The sequence below is a fragment of the Microcaecilia unicolor genome, chromosome 4 (genome assembly GCF_901765095.1).
Source record: "Microcaecilia unicolor chromosome 4, aMicUni1.1, whole genome shotgun sequence".
Lineage (NCBI taxonomy): Eukaryota > Metazoa > Chordata > Amphibia > Gymnophiona > Siphonopidae > Microcaecilia > Microcaecilia unicolor.
This window is the reverse complement of record NC_044034.1, coordinates 64,249,027-64,274,030: the sequence shown is the minus strand read 5'-3', so window position 1 is coordinate 64,274,030 and position 25,004 is coordinate 64,249,027. Positions and strand designations below refer to the sequence as shown.

At 42.2% G+C, this 25,004-nt stretch overlaps 1 protein-coding gene across 1 annotated transcript; it reads left to right on the top strand.

The window, feature by feature from the left end:
* Positions 1 to 1,029: 1,029 nt before the first annotated feature.
* On the top strand, positions 1,030 to 22,949 carry IL17D (interleukin 17D). Its single transcript, XM_030200292.1, has 3 exons — positions 1,030 to 1,106; positions 1,824 to 2,110; positions 22,236 to 22,949. Exons 1-3 carry the CDS (start codon positions 1,092 to 1,094, stop codon positions 22,558 to 22,560), a joined length of 627 nt encoding a protein of 208 aa, XP_030056152.1. The 5' UTR covers positions 1,030 to 1,091; the 3' UTR covers positions 22,561 to 22,949.
* The last annotated feature ends 2,055 nt before the right edge of the window (positions 22,950 to 25,004 follow it).

The window sequence follows — 25,004 nt, the reverse complement described above, 5'->3', positions numbered from 1 at the left end:
TGAGGGGGAGGGGGTCAGGAGAGAAAGAAAGAGGGAGGAGGCCAGAAACTGATTTATGGCCAGAAACTGTAGCATCTGTCCTGAAAGTTAGTGTCCATGCTGGGGACTGGCACCTGGCCTGATATATCCTGAGCAGTGTGGACAGGGTTGACTGGAATTGTGATTTGATCTTTTTGTGCAGCCATCTACCATGTAAAAAAAAAAAAAAAGATAAATTAATTGCATTCTAAAGGTTACTGCATGCTGGATTCTAGTGTAATTCTGACAATCCAAAACAAGCAAACAGCATAGAGAGGCAAAAAAAATTTGACATCTAAGGGTACGATTTCCACAGACTCTTCAATTTCCCAAAAGAAAGCAAGGTAAATACTTATGTGAATCAAGCCATACAAATTAATGAGGCTTTCATTAAAAACTATTTTCTGCTGGGACGGGGACAACTTTTATCTAGACATAATAAGGAGAGAAGTAAAATACGTCTAGCGCGCAGTACATTTTCACAGCTGAGTGTACAGCTGGTGTTTGACTTCTGCTATTTGCACTTGCTTCTTTCCGTTTGGTTGAACAGTGGGGCCACTTTCAAGGAGCTGAACGTTGCAGTAGGATAATGTACAGAATGTGGAATTCGGACAAATTATTCCCATGGTCAAGAAAAGCGTGTGGCATGTGGGCAACAGCACTGGAGAACTGGCAGCTGCCTCGCCGCAAAGCAACGCAATGTCAACAAACAGGATTATTTAAAAGCCACACACACATACACAATCCCATGGGAAAATCTATCCTCACAATCCCCGCTTGCAATTTCCTTGCAGCCAGCAGTAAACCCTTTCCGTAGGAGATGCGCACACATGGTCTGAGCCACGCTGTATTTTGACATTCGAATTTGGAATTAATCAGGATTTAGAACGAGTCCTCCGAGTCTGGGTGTTTGTTCTCAGTAACTAGGACCAGGGGAGATTCTGTGAAAGTCGAGGCCTTTTTCCAACATCCTATCTCTGCAGAATCACTGGGACGAAGTTTGAACAACCAGCTACTTCATCTGGCTGCGGGTGAAAAAAAAGCCTTATCTTTGCCTAAAATATTATCCAGAAATGTATGAAAGCAAGGTAAGGAGAAATATAATTTTTAAAATATACGAGGGACCTTTAGTCAACAGGACGACTGTATAGAAAATATGAGCACGAGATTCTTGCTTATTTCCCCTGACAATTACAACTAGACGGACCAAGTACAAGTGGACATTTTTTTCCAGCTGCCTCATGACATTTAGCTCTTAGACTTGGATTTGTCAAAGCTAACACTGATCCTGAAAAACTGGACGTAATGAGACATCACAGGGTAAGGTTTCGCGGATTCTAATTAGTATTTGTAACAAGAAATGTCAAGGAAGGGCTGTTATAGAGCATGAAGCTGAACTTCTCGTCTTCAAATTCCGTCCGCCCATTGTTACCGTAATCTTTCTGTTTTTCTTTCCACCAGCAGATCAGCATATCTGTCTTATAAATAAAGTATGCAGACTTTTTTTTTCAGCAACCTATCTTGCCGTGAGCTTGTAAACTAGGGTAAAAGTTGGGATCCCTATAGTGTCCTTTAATGTTAATGAAAATGCAGAGAACAACAACAGCAGAATCAGCGTCATGAAGGCACTAACAGGCTGGAATTTGCTGGGGCATCAGGTGCTCTCTGTATACAGCAAGAACGAAATCTACCTGACTGTGGAGACAGAATTTTGCATTGTGGCCTGAGCTAAGCTCCCCACATGACCTCTTGTCTTGACCTGTGGTGCGCCCGCCCTTTAACCTGCTGTTCTTGTACCTCCGCAGATTTGGACTCTCCTGGCTCTCCTCGTGCTTTCGCGCGATGCTCAGGTTTCCAAGGGCAGCAAGCGCGCCCCTGGGCGACCCAGGAGCTGCAGCGATCGGCCCGAAGAGATGCTGGAGCAGCTGTACGGGCGACTGGCGGCAGGAATGCTCAGCGCTTTTCATCACACGCTGCAGCTGGAGCCTCTAGACAAGCAGAACGTTAGTTGTCCGGCAGGGGGCAGAGCGGCCGCAGACAAGAGGCAGCGGCTTCCTACCAACCTCCTCAGCGTGGCTCCCTGGGCTTACAGGTGAATGGTACACCCTGCTCCCTCTACCCATTTCCAGCTCACTTAGGGACCCTTTTACTAAGGCGCGCCAAAATGTGGCCGGCGCTGGTGTAGGTGCATGTTTTGGATGTGCGCAGGTCCATTTTTCAGTGCGCCTGGAAAAAAGGCCTTTTTTGTGAACGAAAACGGATGTATGGCAAAATTAAAATCAGCACGTATCCATTTTTTGTCTGAGACCTTACCGCCACCTATTGACTTAGCGGTAAGGTCTCGCGCACTAACCGGGCGGTAAGCGTCAGCACGTGTAAACTGCCAATTACCGCCGGGTAAGCGCCACACGGTAGAAAAGAAATGCTTTGGATGCGGGTCAAAAATGGAATTACTGCTCGAGGCACACGGTAGCCGGGCGGTAGTTCCAATTTGACACGCATTGGACACATGTAGGCGCTTACGCACCTTAGTAAAAGGGCCCTCATAGCATCTACCCAAACAGAAATAATAATAATTAAGTACACTACACACTGTCACAATTTGTTAAGCAATCTGCTGGAAAGAAATAGTTATTCCTTATAATTCTAATTCTGAGCTTCCTTCCAGACTTTGCCAAAGCATAATTTAAGTTTCAGATTTTAAGAACATAAGAATAGCCATACTGGGTCAGAGCAATGGTTCATCTAGCCCAGTATCCTGTTTCCAAACAGTGGCCAATCCAGGTCATAAGTACCTGGCAGAAATCCAAATATTTGGTATGCCACACTCGGGAGAATCCGTCTAGGTGGTTCACATATAAAAATTATATTATAGTGTTGAAAAGAGCTACACTGTTAGCACATGGGAGAAGGAGGACAGAAAATGGCAGTAGGAAGGGAGGGGGAAGAAGATATTTGTAAGGGAAGAAGATTCATTCACTAGGAAAAGGGGATGGGACTTGATATACCGCCTTTCTGTGATTACAATCAAAGCGGTTTATATATTACATACTGGTACTTATTTTGTACCTGGGATAATGGAGGGTTAAGTGACTTGCCCAGAGTCACAAGGAACTGCAGTGGGGATCAAACCCAGTTCCCCAGGATCAAAATCAACTGCATTAACCTCCTCCACTCCTACTCTGTTCCAACCTAGCAGAAGGCTACAAAAATGAAAGGCTATCACAGACCACATCTAAACAGGGAAAGGTTTTCAAGCTTTTTTTGAATTTAGTAAGGGAAGATTCCAAATGAAGATGTAAAAAGGAGGGCATTCCAAAGAAAGGGTCCATTGACACTAAATATTTTGAATCAGATGGTCTCAAAACAGATTTGTTGATGGGTAGGTACTGTAAAACAGTTATGCTGCGAAGAGATCTGGATGATATGTACAGTATTAATAGACATAAGTAAGTTAGTAAGAGTATCTTATAGGTAATGGGATGAGAAACAGGGAGCCAGCGTTATTCAGATCAAAGTAAAGGAGTAATATGATCAAATTTGCACAATTTGGTAACTAAGCGTACAGTGGAGTTCTAGACAAGGTGCAATGTGTAAAGAAATGACAGTAATCTAGATGTGAGATAACTAGAGCATGGAGCACAGAGGTAGAAAAAAAGGTGTTGCACTGACTATATCAATTTAAGATTGTAGAAGCAGATCTTAATGACTTTGGTTATGTGATGTTGGAAGAACAAGTGTAACACCAAAGAACCTGTTTCTAGCACCTTGTATTTTTCCTGGATATAGCTACTGCAAACCTGAATGACATTTATAGTGCTTTGTATTACTTCATACTATGCCTGGTACTGGATTTTGATTTAGACCACACCTTTCTTGGTAATAGCTCAAAGCACGTTATATTCAGGTACAATAGATACTTAATTTAAGTTTTGTGTGTAAGGCAATGGGGGGTTAAGTGACTTGTCCAGGATCTCAAGGAGCAGCATCAGTGAAATTTGAACCCTGGCTTCCCTGAGCTCCAACCATTAGGTACATCTAATACAGCCAGTATATATACATACCACAAAAAAACATTCAGACAAAACAGCAGGGCAATACTGGTATGAGAGAAACAGAAATGGTTTTTTCTCCTGTACTCTGCAAAATACAAAACTAAAAAAAATAATAAATGTACATTTCACAAAGCAGGCACATCTCAATCTTTAAGAAATATTAAATCTACCTTTGTTGTCTGAGCACTTTATTTTTTTCTGATTGGGCTGGTCCCACTCTCTTCCACTTTCCACGTGTCAGTCTTCCAAATTATTTTCCAGGTTGGCTTTTCCATTTCTTCTCTCTCCTCTTGTCGTCTTCCTTTTCCATTCAGTCACCAAGTCCCACTCATCTTCTGCTCTGTTCCACTTCCCCCCCAACCCCTAGTCGCATCCATCTTCTGCCCCTTCTCCCTCCCCCCATACCCCCTAGTCCCATTCATCTTCTGCCCCTTAGTACATAAGTACATAAGTACATAAGTAGTGCCATACTGGGAAAGACCAAAGGTCCATCTAGCCCAGCATCCTGTCACCGACAGTGGCCAATCCAGGTCAAGGGCACCTGGCACGCTCCCCAAACGTAAAAACATTCCAGACAAGTTATACCTAAAAATGCGGAATTTTCCAAGTCCATTTAATAGCGGTCTATGGACTTGTCCTTTAGGAATCTATCTAACCCCTTTTTAAACTCCGTCAAGCTAACCGCCCGTACCACGTTCTCCGGCAACGAATTCCAGAGTCTAATTACACGTTGGGTGAAGAAAAATTTTCTCCGATTCGTTTTAAATTTACCACACTGTAGCTTCAACTCATGCCCTCTAGTCCTAGTATTCTCTCTGTTACTCCCCCCCCCCCCCACCAGTCTCATTTTTTAACCTTCCCACCCAGGCCGGCCCCTGTCTCTTTCGATCTTCTTCAAGCCCCCCCTGCCCGTGCTGCCACCGCTGGCACCCTGTATTGCCCCACCTCCCAGTCTTCCAATCCTCCAAGCCACCGGCAGCCTCAGCGAAAGCAGCACATTGCTTTAGATCTGCCCCAGAAGCCCGTCTCTCTCCTACAGCTTCCCGTCAATGCGGGAACAGGAAGTTGAGGAAGAAAGAAAGGCTTCTGGGGGCAGGTCTAAAGCAGCATGCGTGCTGCTTTCTCACAGAGACTGTCGGCGGCTCGGGGGATTGGAGGATGGTGTGACAGCTCAGCTTGTTTGAGGGGGCACTGCCCCCTTGCTCCCCCCAAACTACGCCCATGGGTGAACAAGTAAAGAAAGCATGTAGACCATGGCTCAGAGAATTCTTTCCAACCTCCCTACAAGTGTTTATGTATGTGTGTGTATCTGTAAGAAGCGCTCACAAGATAATGTAACAGAAAATGTTTGCTCTTGTCAGCTCAGCCCTTGGAGGGAACATCGGCTGCAGTGATTCTTGTTTTAAGCCCAGTTTTGCATATCAAGTCAGGATGTGCCCAGTTCCTAGAATATTTTTTTTTAAGGCTCACTGAACCAGAGCCTTTTATACAATACGTATAAGGCCGCCTGGTATATCCAGTGGGAACACAGCCATTTTACTAATAAACACAAAGAAAAGAACGACATCATATAGGATTTTAAATATCTAAACGTTGGCACTTACACATGTAAATACTGGATTTTCCAAAACTGGATGTCCAGAAAGAGCCAATTAAAGGGCTGAATGAAATAAATCCCTTTTGGGGAAATGTAGAGTAGTTTTAAACACCGAAGAGGTAGAAACAATTAGCTGGCACATCAGCCTCAGAGCAAGTATAATTGCCGATGCCCTGTGTTTTTGAAGTACGTGTGTATGGCTGTTGTAAAATCAGAACCACATGAATACATTTGGGCCCACTCACAGCATAGAGTGGAGTGGAGGAGTGACCTAGTTGTCCTGGGGAACTGGGTTGGATTCCCACTACAGGCACAGGCAGCTCCTTGTGACTCTGGGCAAGTCACTTAACCCTCCACTGCCCCAGGTACCATAGGAGCCAACTTTTCAAAATTATTGGGGGTGCTAAACCCAGTGGAAACAACCCCTCCCTGGACACATACAAGGACTTTTCTCAATATTGGGGGTGCTCAAGCATCCACAGCGTCGGCTCCTATGCCAGGTACAAATAAGTACCTGTATATAATATGTAAGCTGCATTGAACCTGCTATGAGTGGGAAAGCGCAGGGTACAAATGTAAAAAAAAATAAAAGCATAGCCTTTTGGAAACATTGCATGCTGCAGATCTACATATGTGAAACAGCAGCTTTTCTAAAATAACTGATTATGTATATTGACCTACACATGTGAACGCTGTGCAAGCCCTTCTAAAATGAGCTCCAGTGGGGTTTTTTTTTTTTTTTTTTAAAGATTTGCACCTGCTTTCCTGCTGACTGTATATCTTGTCTGGAAAATATAAATGGCTTCAGTAATCCATTGTTGAAGTAGAGCATGACCTGCTATGACAAATGCTCTTATGATAAGTACTTGGGGTGTGGAATCCAGGTTGTGGTAAAAGAATATACTTTTTTAGGGGGGGAGGAGGGAGTAAGTATGAACCTGTGACATACCACTGAGTATGTCTGTTTGAAAGATGTTTATTTCCTGCTCTGTTCTATGTTACTTTGATACTTTCCTAATGTTTTTGGAAGATGATAGGGAATGGCGGGTTTCCAAACGGCTCAGGGATAGGTACAGAACTGAAGTGCATTGGACCCCAGTTTTCCATCTTTGCATCAGGAAAGAAAACAGCAACTTCGAAAGTAATTTTAAAAGGCAATTTCTGCTTGCAAAACATCATTTCATGGCCTCTTCTAAAATTGTCTGGGGTATAAGCACCTACTGTATGCTTAAGTGTGAACACCCTGTTACGTTAATCCTAATCAGAGATGTTCTTGGGTCACGGTTCTAGCAGGGTTTTAAACTGTGGTAAAGGGGGACAATCCAGATATGCTTGGGTAAAGCCAAACGTTCTACTTCCACACATTGCAGCCACTCCCAAAGCATGCTCTTTACACTGTGAGAAACAAAAATCACAAAGGCCATCTGTGCTGGAAAGAAACTCCTGACCAGTTTGAATCAACCAGTAAAACTACTATTACAATTATTGAATAACATCATTCAACTGTTTCTTCTATATGGGAGTGAACTCTGGGTCTATGCAGGATGAAATAAAACCTCTGGCTCTGTAATACACACTATGTATCCACAGAAACATCACTAAAAACAGGTTTAAAGCAGAGCTAGAATGTTTGCCTTTGCAAATCAGCAAGCAAATGAAAATAGACTCAGTTTCTGGTGTGACCTCAAAGGGCATCACAAACTCGCTCTTGCAGGTATGTATGCAAGTTTCTTAGATTAGTTTACATGTAAGGCTGGCTTTAAGAGTTTAACGCCCATAGAGAGGTTTGTCAGAGATCCCAAAGACTAGAAAACCAGAAGTAGAGCAGAGGAAGGCAATAGTGCCACAGTGGCGCCCCTATGAAGCAGCACATAGGCCATGGCCCTGAAGAAAGCAGGGAAGAGCTTCTCTTTGGTCTGCATGTTTGGTTTCTTCAAAAATTGGCACTCAATCCATGCCTGCACACATACAGTTTTTATAAAGTCCAAACCCCTCCACCAGAATATCTCCACTCAGATCAGATAGGTTCAGTAGTGTAGGAAGGTGGGGCGGTCCGCCCCGGGTGCATGCCGCTGGGGGGGGGGGTGTTGGCTCCGCTGGTTCCCTGCTCTTTCTGCCCCGGAACAGGTTACTTCCTGTTCCGGGGCAGAGAGAGAGCAGGGAACCAGCGGAGCCGACGCAGCTCCCAGCGACGTGCACTCCGGGCGGAACGGCCCTCCCGCCTGCCTGCCCCATTTTCTATGGTAGTGGTAAGCGCTCCGGGGGGGGGGGGTGCACGCGCCGAGGAGGGATGCGCCGTGCTGCACCCAGGGGGGGGGGGTGCGCAGCGGCAACCCGCCCTGGGTGTCAGCCACCCTCACTATGGCACTGGATAGGTTGTATGCATTTTAGTTTAAGCACATATAGAGGGGCATTTTCGATATGATATCTAAGTCCAACTTTGGACATTTTGCAAAATACCTCCAAAATCTGAATAGGAAAGAAGGTCTTTTTCAAAAAAAATAAAAATGTCTTCCCCACCCCCCCCAAACAAAAATAGTGTTTTGAACAAGTTTTTGTGATTTGGACATTTTGTTTTTTGGTCTATTTTCGGGAAAAAAAAAAAAGTCCAAGTGCAAAACACACAAAATCAAGCCATTGGGAAGTAGGAGGAGCCAGCAATAGGGCACCCTAGGGGGCACTGCAGTGGACTTCATAAAATGCTCCCAGGTACATAGCTCCCTTACCTTGTGTGCTGAGCCCCCCCAAAACCGACTACCCCCATCTGTACACCACTACCATAGCCCTTATGGGTGAAGGGGGCACCTCTATGTGGGTACAATGGGTTTCTGGTGAATTTTGTAGAGCTCACAGTTTCCTCCACAAGTGTAACAGGTAGGAGAAGGTATGGCCCTGGGTCCACCTGTCTGCAGTGTACTGCACCCACCACTAGACTACTCCAGGGACCTGCATGCTGTTCTAATGGACCTGAGTATAACATCTGAGGCTGGCATAAAGAATGGCAAATAATGTTTGAAATCACATTATTGGGGGTGGGAGGGGGTTAGTGACCACTGAGGGAGTAAGGAGAGGCCATCCCTGATTCCCTCCAGTGCTCCTCCGGTTATTTAGGGCACCTTTTTGTGCCTTATTTGTTATAAAAACAGGTCTAGCTGAAAACGTCTGAGTTTTAGCCCTGGACGGTTTTGTTTTGTTTCATTATGGCTAAAAAACGTCCAAGTGTTAGGAATGCCCAGATTTCTCCCTTAACACACCCCTGACATGCACCCTTATGATTTGAATGCACTTCTGATGACTTTCATAGAAAAACGTCTAAAAATTGGTTTTGACAATGCCAATTTGGATGTTTTGCAATTCTGTATTGTGGATTTCAGTGCTGTGCTATATGCTTTTATTTTGTTTTTTAATCTCAAAAAGACAACGACACCAGCAACTCATGGCCTGGGTGCCTCTGTCTATCCCAATCACCCAATGTAAAGTGATTTAACTAGGCAGGAAAGTTAAATCGCTTCTGGTGCAGGCTGAATATTGACCGGCAAGTTTCTTTCTCTCTCCGTGACTCTGCTCATTGTCTTGCACACAGAACCCCCTTCCTCCTGGAAGCCTTTCACCACTCCATGTGCTCTCTGACTGCTTTTTTATTTATTTGGAAACTTCCCATATGTAGCTCCTCTGTGTTCATCCCTATGTTCATCCCGGCATGTTTCTAAATACAACTGAGATAAAACAATGCATAACAACAACGTAGATGCAGCAGCTGATAGTTTGTTTTGGACATACCAAGATGGCAGCTGCTGGGGGAATGAGCTTCAGCTTTTTGACATCATGCCATCTCCTGTCATTAAACCTCCTTAGTCTCAACCATGCTACTATTCCTCTGAAGTCCATCTCTCACCCCTCGCCCCTGCTATGCTTTCCCTATGAGCTCCTATGTCCTTTATTGGAACAAACTACCTCAAGAATTAAGGGATATGCCAACTTTATTAGCACTTAGAAAGGGTCTTAAGACTTTTTTTTCTTAAATATAAGTTTCTTTATGCATAATTAGAATTATAATTTCTGGCTGTTTTATTCTTCTTTTAAACTTAACTGTTTTATTTTGGAGTGTAAACCACGTTGAATGGAACATCCATAAATGTGGTGTAAAACCCAATGGTGATGGAAATGATGTTGATTCCCGACCCTGCCTCTCTCTGTCTGCATCTGCCCTGCCGCCTCAGTCCACAGCCCCACATGCAAGCTGTGTCTGTGCCTATTTAGGAGGTGATAAGGGCTCCAGCATTAACCATGTGGCACAAGAACATCCACTCTCCGCCCATACCACACCCCTTCCAAAAAAAAAATCTGAAAAATATTTGGCACACACATACCTTGTACTAAGTGCAAAATTACTACAGGACGCTTTAGCGCATGCTGCGGTAAGCCATATTCCATGGCCTTCATTAGGGTATAGCGCACCTTAGTAAAAGGGCTCCTATGTGTTTTGTTTGGATGCAAAAAATTAGTGGTTTTGCATTACAGAAATTGTGGTGAAATTAATTTTCAGCAATACAGCATTGTACACTCCCCCTCCCTCACCTTCATAACTTGCACTTCTACCAGCCTGTCCCAAGCATGTAGGTGTTACAGATCAGATACAGAATATCTAAAAAGAGGGGAACAAATGTTAAGTATCCAATCACATAAGAACATAAGAATAGCCATACTGGGTCAGAGCAATGGTTCATCTAGCCCAGTATCCTGCTTCCAAGAGTGGTCAATCTAGGTCACAAGTACCTAGCAGAAACCCAGTTAGTAGCAACATTCCATTCTACCAATCCCGGAGCAAGCAGTGGCTTCCCCCATGTCCATCTCAATAACAGACTATGGATTTTTCCTCCAGGAACTTGTCCAAACCTTTTTTTAAACCCAGATATGCTAATGGCTGTTACCACATCCTCTGGCAGCAAGTTCCAGAGCTTAACAATTATTTGAGTGAAAAAAATATTTCCTCCTAATTGTTTTAAAAGTATTTCCATGTAATTTCATTGAGTGTCCCAGGTCTTTGTACTTTTTGAAAAAGTGAAAAATTGATTTACTTCTACCTGTTCTACACCATTTTATACAATCCACATGTGTTTTGACAACTTTGAATAGTTTTGTGTCATCTGCAAATTTAATCACCTCACTCGTCGTTCCATTTTCCAGATCATTTATAAATATGTTAAATAGGACCGGTCCCAGGACAGATCCTTATGGCACTCCACTACTCACCCTCCTCCATTGAGAAAAATGGTCATTTAACCCTACCCTCTGTTTTACTACTACTACTACTACTTAACATTTCTAGAGCGCTACTAGGGTTACGCAGCGCTGTACAATTTAACAAAGAGAGACAGTCCCTGCTCAAAGAGCTTACAATCTAATAGACAAGTGAACAGTCGGTCTGATAGGGGCAGTCAAATTGGGGCAGTCTGGATTCTGTCCAATAATCAATTCCTAATCCACAGAAGGACATTGCCTCCTATCCTATGACTTTTTAATTTTCTCAGGAGTCTCTCATGAGGAACTTTGTCAAAAGCTTTCTGAAAATCTAGATACACTACATCATCCGGCTCACCTTCAGCCACATGTTTGTTTATGTCTTCAAAGAAATTAAGCAGATTGCTGAGACAAGACTTCCCTTGGCTGAACCCATGCTGCTGACTCTGTCCCATTAAACCATGTTTGTCTATGTGCTCCATAATTTTCTTCTTTATAATAGTTTCCTCTATTTTCCCTGGCACTGAAGTCAGGCTTACCGGTCTGTAATTTCTTAGATTACCCCTGGAGCCCTCCAATCTTCAGGTGCTATGGGTGATCAGCAATTTCATTTTTGAATTCTTTCAGTACCCTGGGGTGTATGCCGTCCAGTCTAGATGATTTATCAGTCTTTAACTTGTGAATGTGGCTCAGTATGTCTTCCAGGTTCACTGAAATTTCTTTCAGTTCCTCCGCATCATCACCCTTGAAAACCATTTCCGGTACAGGTAGATCTCTTACGTCTTCTTCCATAAAGATCGAAGCAAATAATTTATTCGATCTCTCTGCTATGGCCTTGTCTTCCTTGAGTGTCTCTTTGGCTTCTTCATGATCTAACAGTCCCATGGATTCCCTCACAAACTTTCTGCTTCTGAGGTACCTTACAAAATGTTATTACATGTTTTTGTCTCCACCTCAAGTTTTTCTTGATATTCTCTTTTAGCCTTCTTTATCAATGCTTTGCATCTAGCTTGACACTGATTATATTGCTTCTTATCTTCTTCATTCAGATCCTTTTTCCATTCTTTGAAGGATGCTCTTTTGGCTCTAATAGCCTCTTTCACTTCACTTTTTAACCATGCTGGCTGTCATTTGCTCTTTTTTCCATCTTTGTTAATACTTTGACTACATCTGGGCTTCCACAGTGGTATTTTTAAATAATGGCCATGCCTGATTTAAAGTCCTAACCTTTGTGGCTGACCTTTCAGCTTCTTTTAAACCATTTCCCACATTTTGTCATAATCGCCATTTCGAAAATTAAATGCTGCTACAGTAGATTTCTTTAATGATTTCATTCCAGATATCAGTTCAAATTTAATCGTGTTATGATCACTGTTTCCCAAAAGATTCAAGGCCATTACCTCTCGTACCATGCCCTGCATTCCATTAAGGACTAGATCTAAAATAGCTCCCCCTCTTGTTGGTGCTTGGACCTGTTGCTCCAAGAAGCAATAATTTATTACATCTAAGAATTTTTGCCTCCCTAGTGCTGCTCCCTGATGTAGCATTTATCTAGTCAATATTGGGGTATTTGTCTTACTTAAAAAAGTGGAATTTTTAAATGACCAATTAATGTGGGCTTCTGACTTATTGCAGCTGTGTGTTTGTAGCTCTGTACTCTCTGAGGTCTTTTTTTCTCCACTTGGTTTTTGGTTTTAGGTTGACCAATCCTGAGTTCATAGTGGAAAAGAGTTGATTTTGTGTAGTATCTTGAGTTATTTCTTCTCTACCCTTGGGATTTTCTTGGTAATTGAAATCACCTATTATTATAATGTTGCCCAATTTGCCAGCTTTCCTAATTTCTGTAAACATTTGTTCATCTATTTGTTCTGGGGTTGGAACTGTTCAGGTATGGCCTTCCTTTATAAACCAGGTAAAAAAGAGAATAGTGGAAAAAAACTCCAAAGGGAAAAAATCAACTGTTCACCCCCCAAACTGGTAAATATAGATGCAAATTATCACTGAACAGTCCCAATACCCAAAAAAATTCAAAAGTGGTCACAAAAAATACAAAAATCTCACACAGTTCCAAAGTAAATTGGTAATGAAAGATAGCCACAGTCACAGTTCCAGAATATTAAATCCAATACGATCACTTAACTTCCCAGCTGAAGAATGTTCCTCCATAAACAACTCAGTGTAAAATCTTCTCCTCAAAGCCAACACAGAATCTTTCTCCAGGTCACAACTGCCAACAAACAAAAATCCCTCAACAAGAGCCACTTTTTTCACGTCATCAGACGCTGCTTCAGGAGGTGGAACTGCGCGCACACACAGATCTGCCAGGTTTCCCTCATTGAGTGGTAGCCTCATTCATTGGGAAACCATCACTTATGCAAGAGCAGGAAACTCCCTCTGATCTTGAGATGTGGGAGTCAACCAGTCAGTTTCTTCTCTGCCTACACATGACCATAAGCAACTTCAGATCTTATGGCCAGTGCTTCCTACTGCAAGATTAACAGACAGGAAGGGTCAGCCCCAAGATTTGAAGGTGTTCATGGTGGTAGGATTGGCATAGAAGAGTGTTGTAGTGGATGTGCAATGAATGTGGAAGGGGGGGGGGGCATGGCATGAGCTGGGTTGGAACAAGTGGTCAAAATCTCCCGCTTAAACATTCTACCTCTTTGGCAGTTCTGCAGTGATGATGTCCCAGAGTCAGCCAACATTGTTGACCAATACTTAGCATTCACATGCAAATCAGTTCCTGATTGACCACTCCAAGCACATTTTCATTGGTCACCACGTGTTTTTCACCAATTGGCTGCCATTCTTCCTTGCTTTTTTTCTTGATCTTGAGCCTGGTTGGTTAGTCTGAATTTCCTTCATAATAATTATTTTTGTTGCTCTAGTCTTTTAACGGGACCCCAAAAGCGGATCTGGTAGAGAATATTAGAGCTGAGAAATAGTTGGTAGGAAAGAGGAGTTTTAAGGAGGTTTCTGGGTTGCCATTTTAGCAGTGTTTTCCAGTTTACAGCAAGGCTAAATTTTTGTTCTCATTGGTGGAGGTTTTAGTGGAGTTTTTTTTTAAACTTTAAACCAAAACCCAGAACCCCTATTTTATATCCACATTTTAAACACAGATGCTGCACTTTGGAACCAGACACTTGTTGTACACTGTCCAGAGTGAATGCCACGTCTACAACCTATTTATTAGTGTTGCTCGTTGTTTCTTCCAGATTTTGAAATAAGCAGAAATTCACTGACACCTGGATTGGATTACTGAAGCCATATGAGATAAACTTCACTGCTGAAAAATGTCTTTGCCATCTCATATTACATGTTCAGATATTCTCGCTGAACTTTAACTTGTTTGATGTTTATGTGCTCTTTCTTCCTGTGTTATAGTCTCTCCATTTTATAAAAAATCATAACTAAAAATGAATAATATATTGGTGTTTATTAGATGCTGATATTGATTGTGTTTCTTCATTTACATCAGTTTAGGCTTTATATTCAGTAGGTCTTCCACCACTGGTCTCCCTACTTACATCTGAAATGTTCAGATGACCAAATTGTATTGAGAATTGGTGTTTGATGCAGAGAGAGTGGTGCACATGATGACCATCTTAAGCTATAAGCAGCACTGTAGATATTTATTTATTTGTTGCATTTGTATCCTACATTTTCCCACCTATTTGCAGGTTCAGTGTGGCTTACATTGTTCTGTCATGGCAATCGCCATTCCAGAATGAGAGATACAAGTGGTATCAAGGGATATCTGATAGTGTGCTCACTGTGCCTGCACTGCTCGTCTGATTTAAGACCTGCCATTCGGCAGGCCTAAACTGAACATATAAATTATCCATTCAGCAGCTGAATATTGTCATTGAGGGGTCAATTCTATAAAGAGCGACAAAATGCAGCACACTGAGCGTGAATTGTATAATGGAATCTGGGGAGCCTAAGTCAGCATTTATGCACTAATGTTTAGATGCACCCACTTCCACCAAGTCCATAACAGGTATAAATGTGCGCTTACATGTAGCACTTTAGCACATAAATGCAAGTATTCTATAACCTATGCATGCAAATGTTTGACAATCCCATGTCCCACTCATACACCGCAAGGGGTGCACCAAGACAGTCTGCCACCTGAGGAAAGAGGATGGTCTACCACACCAGCTCCGCTCTGCAACCTCCCCCCCCACCACAGTCTGACATCTCCCCTCTTCCTTTCTTCCCCAAAATTACCTTCTTTTCTGGCTTTGTAGCAGTTCCCACACACTGCCGTGCTGTCAGCCCCAGCCCCTTCTCTCCACTGTGGCCTGCCCCGCCTCTGAGGAAACAGGAAGTATATCAGAGAGGCGGTCTGTAAGAGAGAAAGGGGTCAGTGGCAGGGCAGCATATGGGAACCGCTACCACCCTGACTTTTGGAAAGCAAGAAAAGAAGGTAAATTCAGGGAAGGAAGGGCAGGGGTGATGCCAGAACGTGGCAGGCAGGCGGGCGGGGTGGGGTGGGGGGGGGTCGATGCTGCTTAAAAAGAGTGTCACCTGAGGCCCTTGTCTCAGGTGGCTTAATAGTAGGGTCACCACTGTACACCGCCCCCTGCTCACGCTCCCTTGTATTTATTCGCGGTGCGACTGATGCTGATATTATAGAATACTGCTGAGTAAGTTCTAGTATTCTATAATTCTAACGTGCAAATGGTGCTTACATTTAGGCGCTAACCCCTTAATTCTATAAAAGTCGATAAAATTGCCTGCACAAATTTGGGCGCATGTCCAGTTTAATTGAGTAATTAGCTAATTAGCACCAATAATTGGCTTTTTAACAAGCAATTATTGGCGCTAATTAGATTTAATTGCGATATGCACGTGCAGGATCTGCGCCTACATTGTACACGTGAGTTCCAAAAAGGGGGCATGGAAATGGGAGGGTCATGGTTGGAATGGGGTCTTTCCTAAAATTTAGGCGCATATTTATAGAATAAGGGGGAAATGTGCCTAATTTAGGTACATACATTTGCATCACATTTCAGTTGATGTAAATGGCTGCACCTAAGGTTAAGCGCTATTCTTTAAACTGTGGCTTATAGAATAGCACTTTTTTGCGCCATATATAGAATTCACCCCTAAGGGGGTAATTCTATAAAGTGCGCCATAAGTTAGGTGCCTAACTGTAGGCAGAAAAACAGAAGATAACAGTAGTTGAGTGCCAAAATGGGGGTAAAACAGCAGGAACGAACATAAGTGCACAGGCACTATCCTATGACTTGGTGCCTAAGGGGCCCTTTTACTAAGCAATGGTAGGGCTAATGTGCCAAATAGGCAGTACCACTGGGGTAGCTTGGGTGCCCAGCAGTAATTCTGCGGTTGGCGCATAAGTATTGCCATACTGGGAAAGACCAAATGTCCATCGAGCCCAGCATCCTGTTTCCAACAGTGGCCAATCCAGGTCACAAATACCCGGCAAGTTCCCAAAAAAGTACAAAACATTCTATACTGCTTATCCCAGAAATAGTGGATTTTCCCCAAGTCCATTTAATAACGGTCTATGGACTTTTCCTTTAGGAAGCCGTCCAAAAACCTTTTTAAAACTCCGCTAAGCTAACTGCCTTACCATGCTGTTTCCCATGGTAGAAAGTATTTTTGTATTTTCTACCGTGGGGCAGCGTTCCTGGCAATTATCAGCTGCATGGCTACATTGGCTTGTGCTGCATGATTACCGCGTGAGCCCTTACCGCTAGGTCAAAGGGTGGCGGTAAGGGCTCAGGCAGTAAATAGCCACACGCTACTTTTCATTTTACCACACGGCCATTTACTGCCTCATTAAAAAAACCTTTTTTACCAGCCACTGTAAAAAAAATGGCCCAGCGCGCCCCAGTGTCACATGTCCACACTACCGCAGGCCACTTTTTACCGCAGCTTAGTAAAAGGGCCTCTAAGTGTTTTTGCATGTAAATATGAAGGGGGCTTTCCCATGAGTGGATCTTGTACACTCTTGCTATTCTTGCTCATGCTTTATAGAATACTCGCATTTTCAGTCACAACTGTGGCCTTTAGGCCTGACCATTTACACCAGCCATAGACATGGCATACGTGGTCAGTTGGGTGTGCGACTGAGTATTATGCTAGTACTCTAAGGTGCGCAAACGTGCCATTATTGAATACTAGCTGAGCCCCCATATTTTAGGCACCAATGTTTGAGCTTCCTTTATTGACTCGGATCCTAAAGCTATAGAATTAGGTGGTAAGTGGATACATCTTAAGCCTGTCCTTCCTCCTCCCCTTTCTTATATGGATAGTATCAAGCTGTTGAGACCGATTTTCTGCTTGATATAAATACGTATTAACTACACATGGGACCCGAGAGAAAATGGAAAAATGTATGATGGTGGTCATGTCAATATGTTATTACCCAAGTTGTTTGGTTCAGTTAATTACGAAATGTACCATGTGATTGATGTTCTCTTACACATGTTATACCATCAATAAAAATGTTGAACTCTAACTACACATGGGACCCACTGAGCGAAAAGGTACCAAAAGTGGGGTTACAACATAGATAAAGGCTAGAAAAGTTTGGGTAAATTTAGGCAACGTTTTGAAAGTTATATACTTTTATTCACAACTTTTATGTTTTTCAGTTCTATGGCCTAAAACTGCAGGTACCTAAAATGGGGTATGCGATTTCTGGGGTTAATTACTTTTTTATTGATAAAAGTTTCTCATTTTTAAAGATGTAATTAGTCCATACCTGAGGCTGAAATTTGGCAGTTGATATCCCTCTATCTTGTGGTGTAAATAAGTCACAAACTCCACTTTTAGGTCACATCTATATCCTTGCTTTGTGAATATTGGAAAAGCATGGTCTTTGTTTTCTTCTAATTGACAATAGGATTTTTAAAAATGTCCATTCATATTTCTGCCTGTATGTTTCCAATTATGCGTACCAGCATGTTCCAGCTTGCTAAGTAATCATGGCTGCATAAGTGCTGGACATAAAGCCAGTTTCCATCTATTCATGCCAAGTTTCTTTTTAAGAAAAGGTTGCCATGGTGTACATGTCAAAAAAAAAAACCCAAACCTGGCTTATTTTTCAACTTTGAGATACAGATACAAAGTTTGTTTCAATTGTATACTGTTCATTTCATACTCAATTATAACAGCCACTGTTGAGTTGTACATTGTAAGTAGTTCATTTGGGAATGTGTCCTAAAATTTGAACATAAGACCATCAGAGGTGCCTTAGGAATATAAGAGATCCATTCAGCCCAGGTTCAGTCTGGGTCACATGGAAGAACCAAACAGTGGTGTACCTAGCTTGCTTGCCACCCATGGTGGGTCACTGCTGCGCCCCTCCCCGATGCATGTTACACCCCCATCCCCCCCCCCCAAGGCCAGTCACACCCCCACTCCCCTGTAGCACATTACCCCATGACCCTTCCTCCTAGCAAGGAGGTGCACAGAGCAGTCGCATGGTTGTTGGCTCTTCCGGTCCGCTGCCCCGGGACATGAAGTAACATCAGAGGGGTCAGGGGACCAGTGGAGCTGACAGCCATGCAACTGCTTTGTGCTCCCCCTTGCTGTCTGCACCCAGGGCAGGCCGCCCCCACCACCATGCCCTTGGTACGCTACTGGAACCAAATAGATCCTAGTAGGAAAGTCCAGTTCCTCTCTCTCACCCCCACAAGTATGCAGTGCAGTCACTCAAATCTGTTTGGCTAATAATCATGTATGGATGGATCCTGTCCTAGTTCAGAAACCTCTCCAAACCATTTTTAAGCTCAGTTCTACTGCTAGTCTTGACCACATTCTCTGATCTGTCTTATGTTGAGTTTCCATTGAATTTGTCTTATGTCTCCTGGTGCTATATGATGTGTTTCTCTCCCTAAAATACATGTATTATTTTATTCACTTTCCTATGTACACTGCTTTATTGTCCCTAAATGAAAGACAATCAAACTTTATAGCTTTGTTATTCAATGACTGAAAAATACCTTAGAAAATCTGATGCTCCTAATATTGTTTTCAATAAACAAAATACCACATAACAGTCCTCTTTCTCTCTAGTGTATATTAATGGGACTATAAGATAAATCGCTCCAAAATTTCTCACTGTACAGAGGCTATGAGGGAACTCGCTATATCATTCATCAGTCACATATTACAGTCCTTATAGCTTAATTGTTTATTGAAGATTGCAAATCCCCAGATTGTAAAAAATGTGCAATAGATGCCAGGAGCATAGCAAGTAGAGAATGACATGGGGATAACATTTGTCACCGTCCCTGCCTCGTCCCCGTGGGTTCTGTCTCCATCCCCACCTTGTTCCCAAAGGCCCCGTCTCCATCCCCGTCCCATCCCCGCAGGCCCTGTCTCTGTCTCCGCCCCGTCCGCACCCCATTTAAATCTTTTTATTAAAGTATAAAAAGGAACAATATGCTGTGCAACTGTTTTGTATAAATTACAAATAGAAAACAATAATAACAATGAGCAACTATAATAAACCCTCCCACCACCACCACACTCTACCTTTCCAACCCCAACAACAGCTGACTTCTACTACCCTAAGGAATTCTAATCCACCTTGTTAAAATGTCCAGGGGTACAAAATATAACCGTTCTGTATGCCCTAGAGAGGGGAAATATGTCCTATGAAGCACTGTTATGATTTTTTAATCTGTGGATGAATAAGAAGTCATCAACAATTTCAGGATTCAGTCTAGCTCTCCTGCCTTCCACAGTCCTTCCTGCAGTAGAAGATGTCTTCTTAGAAGATGTGCTGGTGGCAGGATGTACAGGATCCCCCATGCAAAATTTTCTAGCTGTGGCCAGCATGTTTGCTTGTTTTTTTCCAAAAAAATAAAAATATTTTCATCTGCATCAATCAAATATAAATAACAGTCCAGTTCATTAACAGGCTTCAAAGTAGAAAGTGACCCGGGAACAAAGTTTGGCTCTGTCCCTATCCCCGTGTCATTCTCTAATAGCAAGCACCTTCCCTGTATTTACAGCACAGGGCAGACATGTACTGCATGGTATATATATCTGCAGATAGCATGGGTGCATCAGTGCCATCTGCCAATACATGTACCCTGGCCCCATAGATAATAAGATACCTCACCCAGTGCCCTTTGTATCAGTTTGCTCTCCCTGTCCTCAGCCTCCCCTAAATAATATCCCAGTACCTACTGTGTGGGAGGGGGTTTCTGAAATCTAGGGTTTCAGGAGTGATCCCTAGATGGTCCTGCCAGGTTCAAAATGGTACTACCCCTAGGGGTCAATCTGCCAACTAAGAAGCAATTGCTATAATATTGACTCCTAGCAGTAAACCACTGAGACTCAATCTTTTTGAGGCAGGTTATCAAATATTCAATAAACATAAGCATACCACTAGGGGTTAAAGCAGCCATTTTAAACCTGGTACTGGAGAAAGCAGGAGAACTGGGGATCACTTCTGCCCTGAGATCCCAGACATAAAAGAATCCCATAGTAGATACAGGGTGGTGGTGGGTGTGTGTGTGTGGGGGTTGTCTTTGAGGGAAAGGGGCGTGAAGATGGTCTCTAATAGGGTCGGCAGGGGCGACAGGAGTGGTCGCTCAGGGCCTTGCACCTCCAGGGGCCCTATGGCGCTTACTCTCGCTCCCTGGCATTTGATCCTCAGCTGCTTTCCTTCCAGCCACCCTGCGTTTAAAAAGTCACAGCAGCGCTATTTCCTGATGTCTCTAAGGAGACTAGACGGCGGAGGAAACAATTCTTACTCCTCAGGCCGGAAGTTTTGCACTTGGGGGGTACCTTTTTTTTTAAGATACCCCTGCAAGTGTATAATAAGACTTGAGGGGAAAAAATATGTATTTATGGAACCAGCTCATCTGTCTGCACTCATAGCCTCGGTAAATAAGGGAAAGCGAAAAGAGTAATGCAACTCCACTTAATGAATGTGTGATATCTGTTTGTTTTTAATAATTCCTTCGTTTTTCTCCAGTTGATTTCCTACATTTTTGGATTCCTTACATTATGGACTTGAGTCTCTATTCTTTAAAAGTGAATTGTTTTAATTTCATTGTATTAATTTTTTTTCCTTTAAATTCTATTATGATTGCAGAGACTTTCCAATCAAGAGGTTTCTTGTAAATTCTTTTTTTGAATAAATGAATAAATAATAATAAAAAGTCACAGCAGCGGCAGTGGCAGCGAAAAAACAGCCTTTAAGCCTTCCCTTCTCTCTCAAGTTATTTTTCTTCTCCTGTACTGGTATAATATTTTCAATGACTACTGTTTATATCCGCCATGGCTGGTAAAAGGGTATGGCTAAATGTGCCAACATTGTCCAGTTCAGCACACTATTAGCAGCTAAGTTCATACAAAGTTAATTATGTTCAGTGGAAAATAAATCTGTTGGTTCAGGCTGTTTGCTATCTGAATATTCAATCACTGTTTCATTATTGCTACCAAGTATTACATATTAAGGGGATTTGTTTTAATTCATTTATCTAGTCCTTACGTGCACATGGTTTTGCTTTTTAAACCCAAAGGTTTCCTAGTATAGCATTATAGAATTAGTTTTTGTATACAAGTTTTGCTTGATTTGTCTTTATTTGAAATAAAATAAAATGTTTAAAAGATATCTTGTCAACAAAGGGCGGGGCTGGTGGGGGGTGGGCAGCGAATTGGTCTGCACAGGGCCCCGCAGTTGCTAAGACCAGCCCTGCTAATAGAGTCCTTCTGAGTCCTACATTTTTCAGGCCCCTTGCTTTATATGCGGAGAGTCTTTTCTTCCTCCTGGCTTGGATCACATTTATATCTTTCACTATGCTGTTTAAATCTAATTTTATTCATTCTCTTCCAGAATAAAAGCTGTTTTCTTCCCCCTGCTAAGCTGGAGCTAGCAGTGCATGTCCTTCTCATTGCTTTATATCATTTGACCTCCATATGAGCCTGTACTTGATTCATGACAAGCAGTGCAGTAGTAGTATAGTAGTGAGGGCAATATCGTGTGTGTTGGTGATAAAAAAAACATAAAGGTATAGTGATAATGTTCACGTTATTATTCATGTCATCCAGGGCTGTTAAAAAAGATATGGCATCCTTCTTTCTTGATTCCTAATGCCTTATGCTAAGTTTGTCTGTCTCTAGCCCCTCTCATTTTCACTTGATACTTTGCATGCAGTTTGCTAGTACTGACTGGTATGTATTTAAGAACTAAAATAAATAATTTACTTCTTTTTTTGTGAAACGTTAATGTGGCAAATACATTTATTGCATTGTAGGATACTAGGAACAGTGTATGTAATAATAATCCCCAGATGACTTAGTCTAAAAAGATGTTTATTTTCTTGCAGAATTTCATATGATCCCTCAAGGTATCCCAAATACATTCCTGAAGCTTATTGTCTGTGCAAAGGATGTTTGACTGGGATATTTGGAGAAGAGAATTTTTACTTTCGTAGTATCCCTGTCTACATGCCGACAGTTGTTCTTCGCCGCACCTCCTCTTGTACTGGAGGTCGCTACGTTTACATAGAAGACTATATAACTATCCCTGTCGGGTGCACGTGTGTGCCAGAACAAGAACGGGACAGTGAACCGGACAGCGTCAATTCCAGTATAGGTAAAGGAAATATAAAGTTTCTGGTCAAGAAAAGCGATAAACCTGCATCTGAATAAACATGAAGGGGGAAACTTTGTAGGTATTTCCGTTAGTACTTTTCTTGGCTTCAGGCTAGTCTACATGGATCAGGAAATTATGAAGCAGTGGAAAATATTTTGGCTTCCTGAAAGTCACTCTTGGAATGAATTTCATGTTGGATGTGTTTAATTTGTTGCTGCTCAACGCCTGCTTGGAATTTAACTGAGGCAGAAAGACTCAAGAATAAACTGAAACAAATTTTAAAAAGGGAGTTGCCATATGCTGCTAGGCAGGACCTTTCAGTTTCAAGAATTCACACTTTTAAAATAAGAAAGAAGATGTCAGTATTTTGTGCATTTTAGGATGCAGATTATAATGTTATACTAGATCTTTATATAATACACGATTAAGTATATAAGTACATAAGTATTGCCATACTGGGAAAGACCAGAGGTCCATCAAGCCCAGCATCCTGTTTCCAGGCCAATCCAGGTCACAAATACCTGGCAAGATCCCAAAAAAGTACAAAATATTCTGTAATAAGCCACCTAGATTACTGCAATGGAATCTATGCAGGATGCAAAGAACAAACCTTAAAGAAATTTCAGACCATTCAAAACACGGCAGCTAGGCTTATATTTGGAAAAACGCGATTTGAAAGTGCAAAACCCCTCCGTGAAAAATTACACTGGCTCCCAATCAAAGAACGCATTGCCTTCAAAATCTGCACCCTGGTTTACAAAATTATCTACGGCGAAGCGCCTGGATACATGACAGACTTAATCGACTTACCAACCAGGAGCGCATCCGATTTAACATGAACATATCTAAATCTACACTACCCAAGCTGTAAAGGACTTAAAAACAAATCTACCTATTCATCCAGCTTTTCCTATATAAGCACACAACTGTGGAATGCACTACCAAAAGCCTTGAAAACGACATATGACCACCTAAGCTTCCGGGAAATACTAAAAACCACCCTGTTTAAAAAGGCATACCCTCCCGATCCAACTTAAATGCCTGACCTCGGCTACACAAGAAAACTAAAGCACGTAATGAACACAACACTACTCTTCCGCTCTATGATTCCTATTGTGGCTCTGCCATATGAACTTCATCTTAGCACAACATCACATTGTATTTGTTCACACTGGAATCTGTAAACGCCTTTCCGGTACTATGTAAGCCACATTGAACCTGCAAATAGGTGGGAAAATGTGGGATACAAATGTAACAAAAGCAAAAAAAAAAAAAAGGAGAACACCCCGCTCAAATTTGTGAATGCAACAAAGATATATATTGCGGGGATACAAATGTAACAAGTAAATGAATAAATAAATACTGCTTTTATCCCAGAAACAGTGGATTTTCCCCAAGTCTATGGACTTTTTCTTTAGGAAGCCGTCCAAACCTTTTTTAAACTCTGCTAAGCTAACCGCCTTTACCACATTCTCTGGCAACAAATTCCAGAGTTTAATTATACGTTGAGTGAAGAAACATTTCTCTGATTCGTTTTAAATTTACTACATTGTAGCTTCATCGCATGCCCCCTAGTCCTAGTATTTTTAGAAAGCATAAACAGATGCTTCACATCCACCAGTTCAACTCCACTCATTATTTTATAGACCTCTATCATATCTCCCCTCAGCCATCTTTTGTCCAAGCTGAAGAGCCCTAGCCACTTTAGCCTTTCCTCATAGGGAAGTCGTACCATCCCCTTTATCATTTCCGTTGCCTTTCTCTGCACCTATTCTAATTCCACTATATCTTTTTTGAGATACGGCGACCAGAATTGAACACAATATTCGAGGTACGGTAGCACCATAGTGCGATACAAAGGCATTATAACATCCTCATTTTTGTTTTCCGTTCCTTTCCTAAGAATACCTAACATTCTATTTGCTTTCTTAGCTGCAGCAGCACACTGAGCAGAAGGTTTCAATGTATCATCAACGACGACACCTGGATCACTTTCTTTGTGACTCCTAACGTGGAACCTTGCATGATGTAGCTATAATTCGGGTTCCTTTTTCCCACATGCATCACTTTGCACTTGCTCACATTAAACGTCATCTTTTTTTTAGACGCCAGTCTCCCAGTCTCGTAAGGTCCTCTTGTAATTTTTCACAATCCTCCCATCTCTAGGTCATTTATAAATATGTTAAAAAGTAGCGGTCCCAGCACAGACCCCTGGGGAACCCCACTAACTACCCTTCTCCATTGAGAATACTGACCATTTAACCCTACTCTCTGTTTTCTATCTTTTAACCAGTTTTTAATCCACAATAGAACACTACCTCCAATCCCATGACTCTCCAATTTCCTCTGGAGTCTTTCATGAGGTACTTTGTCAAACGCCTTCTGAAAATCCAGATACACAATATCAACCGGCTCACCTTTATCCACATGTTTGTTCACCCCTTCAAAGAAATGTAGTAGATTGGTGAGGCAAGATTTCCCTTCACTAAATCCATGTTGA

Excerpts from the sequence above, each read along its gene's own strand:
- IL17D (XM_030200292.1), top strand. Across the intron at positions 2,111-22,235 it reads GTGGCTCCCTGGGCTTACAG|AATTTCATATGATCCCTCAA; the intron begins GTGAATGGTACA and ends ATTTTCTTGCAG.